The sequence below is a fragment of the Triticum dicoccoides genome, chromosome 4B, assembly GCF_002162155.2.
Source record: "Triticum dicoccoides isolate Atlit2015 ecotype Zavitan chromosome 4B, WEW_v2.0, whole genome shotgun sequence".
Taxonomy (NCBI): Eukaryota; Viridiplantae; Streptophyta; class Magnoliopsida; order Poales; family Poaceae; genus Triticum; species Triticum dicoccoides.
In genome coordinates, this window is record NC_041387.1 from 271245999 (window position 1) to 271252956 (window position 6958).

At 48.5% G+C, this 6958-nt stretch overlaps 1 protein-coding gene across 1 annotated transcript in view; it reads right to left on the reverse strand.

The window, feature by feature from the left end:
- The window catches only part of LOC119292645, a 22959-nt gene extending 18501 nt beyond the window's left edge, over positions 1-4458 (reverse strand). The window contains exons 1-3 of the mRNA XM_037571411.1: positions 4405-4458; positions 4239-4262; positions 1193-1272 (exon numbers count right to left, since the gene is read on the reverse strand). Coding sequence (XP_037427308.1) covers positions 1193-1272; positions 4239-4262; positions 4405-4458 — 158 coding nt within the window. The remainder of the gene's footprint in view (positions 1-1192; positions 1273-4238; positions 4263-4404) is intronic.
- Positions 4459-6958: the final 2500 nt, after the last annotated feature.

The following is a 6958-nucleotide window of genomic DNA, read 5'->3' on the forward strand; positions in this document are numbered from 1 at the left end:
CACCCCTGCGGTGCCCCGCCACCACCCCACCCCATCCAACTCTCCACCGCCCCCTCGTCCCCGTGCTGACAGCCGACGGATCCAAACCGCTGCGGTGCGGAGCTCCCCTGTGACTCCCAATGCGGAGCTTCCCCACTACCCCTATCTTCCTCTGCGCCACTGCTCTGGGTCGCAGCCACCGCGTTCCACCACCACCAACACGGCAGTTGCGCGGCCTCGCTTGTCACGCCCAAGATGTGACCCTATCCTAAAGGAACTCGAAGGTCCCATCAAGGATAGAAGCGCATCTTGAAGACGCTTTTGCAAGGTGGATATCATTACATCAACACTACATAATAGTGGGGATACAACCAAGACATACAATGTCACATGAATACAACAATACATCATATACAAGTTCAACATCCGACTACGGATGAAACAGAAACAGAAACTCAAACGATATCCACCCTGCTAGCCCAGGCTGCCGACCTGGAACCTAACCAAAGATCGACGAAGAAGAAAGACTCCAACACGAGTACACATCGCTCTCGCGTCATGATCATCGCATAACCTGTACCTGCAACTGTTGGTGTAGTAAACTGTGAGCCACGAGGACTTAGCAATCCCATTACCATGGGTATCAAGACTAGCAAAGCTTAATGAGTAAGGAAAGGGGTAAAGTGGTGAGGTTGCAGCAGCGAGTAAGCATGTATGGTGGCTAACTTACGCAAATAAGAGCGAGAAGAGAAGCAAAGCAAGCGGTCGTCAACTAGTAATGATCAAGAAGTGATCCTGAACTCCTACTTACGTCAAACATAACCCAAAGACCGTGTTCACTTCCCGGACTCCGCCGAAAAGAGACCATCACGGCTACACACGCGGTTGATGCGTTTTAATTCGAATCTGGTGTCAAGTTCTCTACAACCGGATATCAACAATTTCCCATCTGGCACATAACCGCGGGCACGACTCTCGAAAGTTTATACCCTGCAGGGGTGTCCCAACTTAGCCCATCACAAGCTCTCATGGTCAACGAAGGATATTCCTTCTCCCGGGAAGACCCGATCAGACTCGGAATCCCGGTTACAAGACATTTTGACAATGGTAAAACAAGACCAGCAAGACCGCCCGATGTGCCAACAATCCCGATAGGAGCTACACATATCTCGTTCTCAGGGCAACACCGGATGAGACAGGCTACGAGTAAAACCAGGCCTCGAGTTTCCCAGTGGTGGCCCCGCGGGCGGCTCGGTTCAGACCAACACTTAGAGAAGCACTAGCCCGGGGGGGCTAAATAAAGATGACCCTCGGGTTGGCCGACCCAAGGGAAGGGGTAATAGGTTGTTAGGCAAATGTAAAACCAAGGTTGGGCCTTGTGGAGGAGTTTTATTCAAAGCGAACTGTCAAGGGGTTCCCATAACACCCAACCGTGTAAGGAACGCAAAATCAAGGAACATAACACCGACGGAAACTAGGGCGGGAAGAGTGGAACAAAACACCAGGCATAAGGCCGAGCCTTCCACCCTTTACCAAGTATATAGATGCATTGATTAAATAAGAGATATTGTGATATCCCAAAATATCCATGTTCCAACATGGAACCAACTTCATCTTCACGTGCAACTAGCAACGCTATAAGAAGGGCTGAGCAAAAGCGGTAACTTAGCCAAACAAAAGTTGCTAGGAAAGGATGGTTAGAGGCTTGACATGGCAATATGGGAGGCATGATATAGCAAGTGGTAGGTAGAGTGGCATAGCAATAGAGCGAACAACTAGCAAGCAAAGATAGAAGTGATTTCGAGGGTATGGTCATCTTGCCTGAGATCCCGCAAGGAAGAAGAACGAGTCCATGAAGAAGACAAAGGGACGAAGTCGAACAAATCCTCACAAACGCGACGTTATCGGAACAAATCCTCACGAACGAGGGCCGACGAGGTCCAGCGTGCCGGAGACGGGAAGGAGCGGCTCCCCCGGCCTCGTGTTGATCCCGCGACCTCATCTGCCGTCGAATTCGCCGGCCCACGACCCCCTCCTCCCCCTACTTCCTCTCCTCGTCGGTCGACTCAGCTATAGGTTGCAGGAACGCGCGGGACAGCCACCTCTCCCCATCCCCGGATCTGCTAGATCCCGGCCACCGATGAACGGTCGCGCCATGGCTCCCAGTCGCACGTTTTCTCTGTTTTGCAGTTCATTTTATTTTCTTTTGAAGCTCATTGATTTTCTTTGTATTCACTGAGATTCATGTGTGCTGGCCGCACCGCGCCTTGTCCTGCTGCTCTGTCCAAGGTGAGGACGGGCTCTGCCGCCGCCGAGAACCAGCCCCTCCTCTCCTACTTCCCCTCCTCACCGGTCGGACGTAGATCACTTTTTGTTCTTTGCAGGCCGTGATTATCCTATTGGAGGAAGATCTTGAGGTTGTTGGTAGAAAAGGAAGTGCACTCGATGAACACTGGGGGTCCAATTGTTTGTGGTTTGCTCATTATGTAAAAAGTGTAGTTTATTTTTGACTATCCTTGTGGTTTGCTCGATATATAATAGAAGTTTTAGACACATGCAGTACACTACTTTTGTCATGTGCAGCTCAGATCGAATACACACAGAAAAACAAATGGAAAAAATTCAGTTCACTAAATTATGCGAAAAAAGTAATGCGGTTCGTTTTGAAGAGTGTCGAGGTTCGCTTGTGCTCTATTTGAAGTGCAAAAAATGTTACGGAAGCAAAAACATTAATGTGGTTCACTTTTGATAGTGTTGTGGTTCACTTTCGCTCAATGTGAAGTGCAAAAAGAATGTTAAAAGAAATGAAAATAATAATGTGGTTCACTTAAACTTATGTCGAGGTTCACTTTTTCTTTCATGTGAACTACACTCACCTCATATAAAAAATAGTAAAAAAAACGCATGCAGTACTCTCTGTCCGATATTGCAGTGCGGTTTTAAAAAACAGTAACAAAAAAATGCATGCAGTACTCTTTGTCCGACATTGCAGTGCGGTTTTCTTTTGGATGGAGTTCACTTGTCGATTCGGGTGTCGCGAAAAATAGTGTCCGCATTTCGTTAATTTTCAAACTGCTTTTAAACCGTAAGGAATTAGAGAGAGTGTTCTACATGTAAAAGTTGCGTCTCATCGGTATCTTTCCAATGGCGTATCATTTGAATCATTCTGATCAGTGTTTTGTAAAAATTTCGCGAAAAACGGCCGCTGCCACTTGTCGTTAGCTGCACGATTTTCAAAATTAACTTAAAACCATAAGGAATCTCAAAAGCATTTCAACATATGAAATTTGCGCCTCATCCATAGCTTTTCAATGGTATATTACACACCCAGTTTCGACAAACGGTTAAAAACCTGGAGCGAAAACTGTATCAAAAATTTGAAAAAATTGAAAAACATAATTCCGCGATTTAGTAAATTTGAAAGAGCTCTTAAACTGTAACGAATTAGAGAAAATGTTAGATATGAAAAAGATGCGCCTTGACGATATCTTTCAAATGGTGTGTCATTTGCTTCATTCCGACGAGCGGTTTAGAAAAAAAATGAAAAAACACTCGTTGCCACTCGTCGTGCGCCGCACTGTTTTCGAAACTGCTCTTAAACCGTGATGAATCTTGATAAAATTTCAACATGGTGAAGTTGTGCCTAATCCATAGATTTTCAACGGTATATTACAGGCCTCGTTCTGAGAAACAGTTTAAAACTGGAGCGAAAATAGTACCGAGAAAACACCGCATGCAGTTTTTTGCGCCGGGAAGTTCACTAGTGTGTGTGTGTGTGTGTGTGTGTGTGTGTGTATAGCAATACCAAATGTGCATACCGAAAAAGGCTTTCGCCCCGCTTTATATATAAAGTAATGACTGTCCATAGCTCAGATACAAACGCACGTCATTACAACACATGCACACATCCAAGGCTGGATACATAGGCGCTTAGCACAACACTACCCCTAGTACTACAAGAGCAACCGGAGTCCTCAACCGCGGACACGCCAATGCGGAGAGAAGAAGCCGCATATGATGAACCATGTGCTCCAAGGCGGCGCCTTCAGGAAGGTTACGACACCAGAGCGCCCTTACCGCCCGACCCGAGGATCAAAGTTTCCCCTGGAGCACCACAACGGGCAATGAGAGCCACGACGACGCCTTAAAGAAGGGAGAGAGCTTCGCCGCTGCCAGTCCATCCGAAGATAGATCAGGTTTTCACCCCGGCCAACACTCACCACCACCGGATGCCACATCCCATTGACCACACTGTCCACACGGCCATGGCCACCGGGCAACACCTAACCACGGGCTCTGCCCAAGAGCACCGCCGAGCCACCACCAGGGTCGCCGCCGTGGCATCCAAGACCTGGACACCACCTCACTCGAGACCCATCGCTACCCCAACCAAAGATACGAGCGGAAAGGAACCGCCTTTCGCACCCCTGGGCTGCCCCCAACACCAAAACCCAAAGGCCGGCCAAAATTGGCCTCCATTGACCCGTCCTGCTGTCGGGTGCGAGATGAGCATGGTCCTGCAGCCGGGCGCGAGACGAGCATGATCCTGCTATCAGGCGCGAGACAAGGTCAGTCTTGCTGCCGGGCGCGAGACGAGCTCGGTCCTGCTGCCAAGCGCGAGACGGGCGATGGACCATAGTCGGGGGAGGGCCGAACCTTCGATGAAGGTAGCAACCAGACTACGAGGAGAGGGCTGAAGGTCGAAACGGGCCGCCTACAGACAAGCCGACGCCGAAAAGCCAGCCACTAGTGCATAACCGGGCTATAGCACCGGTTGGTAAGGCCCTTTGGTGTCGGTTCTGTAACCGACACTAAAGGATGGGGACTAAAGGTCCCCCCCTTTAGTACCGGTTCAACAGGAACCGCCACTAAACGGCCACCACGTGGCACGAGCCAGCGCCGGGGGTAGGGAGACCTTTAGTACCAGTTTGTAGCACCAACCAGTACTAAAAAGGTTTGGGGGTTGTTGAAGGAAATATGCCCTAGATGCAATAATAAAGTTATTATTTATTTCCTTATTTCATGATAAATGTTTATTATTCATGCTAGAATTGTATTAACCGAAAACATAATACATGTGTGAATACATAAAGAGTGTCACTAGTATGCCTCTACTTGACTAGCTCGTTGATCAAAGATGGTTAAGTTTCCTAACCATAGACATGAGTTGTCATTTGATAAACGGGATCACATCATTAGGAGAATGATGTGATTGACTTGACCCATTCCGTTAGCTTAGCACTCGATCATTTTAGTTTACTGCTATTGTTTTCTTCATTACTTATACATGTTCCTGTGACTATGAGATTATGCAACTCCCGATTACCGGAGGAACACTTTGTGTGCTACCAAACGTCACAACATAACTGGGTGATTATAAAGGTGCTCTACAGGTGTCTCCGATGGTACTTGTTGAGTTGGCATAGACCGAGACTAGGATTTGTCACTCTGATTGTCGGAGAGGTATCTGTGGGCCCTCTCGGTAATGTACATCACTATAAGCCTTGCAAGCAATGCAACTAATGAGTTAGTTGCGGGATGATGTATTACGGAACGAGTAAAGAGACTCTCTAGTAATGAGATTGAGCTAGGTATTGAGATACCAACGATCGAATCTTGGGCAAGTAACATACCGATGACAAAGGGAACAACGTATGTTGTTATGCGGTTTGACCGATAAGGATCTTCGTAGAATATGTAGGAACCAATATGAGCATCTAGGTTCCGCTATTGGTTATTGACCGGAGACGTGTCTCGGTCATGTCTACATAGTTCTCGAACCCGTAGGGTCCGCACGCTTAAAGTTCGGTGACGATCGGTATTATGAGTTTATGTGTTTTGATGTACCGAAGGTAGTTCAGAGTCCCGGATATGATCACGGACATGACGAGGAGTCTCGAAATGGTCGAGACATAAAGATCGATATATTGGCGACTATATTTGGACATCGGAAGAGTTCCGGGTGAAATCGGGATGTTACCGGAGTACCGGGAGGTTACCGGAACCCCCCGTTAAGTGTATGGGCCTTAATGGGCCATAGTGGAGAGAGAGAGGAGACCAGGGCAGGCCGCGCGCCCCCTCTCCCTCTGGTCCGAACTGGACTAGGAGGGGGGACGGCACCCCCCTTTCCTTCCTTCCTCTCTCCCCCTTCCTTCTCTCCTAGTCCAACTAGGGAAGCGGGGGAATCCTACTCCCGGTGGGAGTAGGACTCCTCCAAGGCGCGCCATAGGGGCCGACCCTCCCCCCCTCCTCCACTCCTTTATATACATGGCCAGGGGGCACCCCATAGACACACAAGTTGATCATTGATCTCTCTTAGCTGTGTGTGGTGCCCCCCTCCACAGTTACACACCTCGGTCATATCGTCGTAGTGCTTAGGCGAAGCCCTGCGCCGATAACTTCATCAACATCGTCATCATGCCGTAGTGCTGACGAAACTCTCTCGTGAAGCTCTATTGGATCGTGACTTCGTGGTACGTCATCGAGCTGAACGTGTGCTGAACACGGAGATGCCATACGTTTGGTACTGAGGATCAGTCGATCGTGAAGACGTACGACTACATCAACCGCGTTGTCATAACGCTTCTGCTTTCGGTCTACGATGGTACGTGGACACACTCTCCCCTCTCGTTGCTATGCATCACCATGATCTTGCGTGTGCGTAGGAAAATTTTGAAATTACTACATTCCCCAACAGTGGCATCCGAGCCAGGTTTATGCGTAGATGTTATATGCATGAGTAGAACACAAGTGAGTTGTGGGCGATACAAGACATACTGCTTACCAGCATGTCATACTTTGGTTCGGCGGTACTGTTGGATGAAGCGGCCCCGACCGACATTATGCGTACGCTTACACGAGACTGGTTCTACTGACGTGCTTCGCACACAGGTGGCTGGCGGGTGTCAGTTCTCCAACTTTAGTTGAACCGAGTGTGACTACGCCCAATCCTTATTGAAGGTTAAAACATCACTAACTT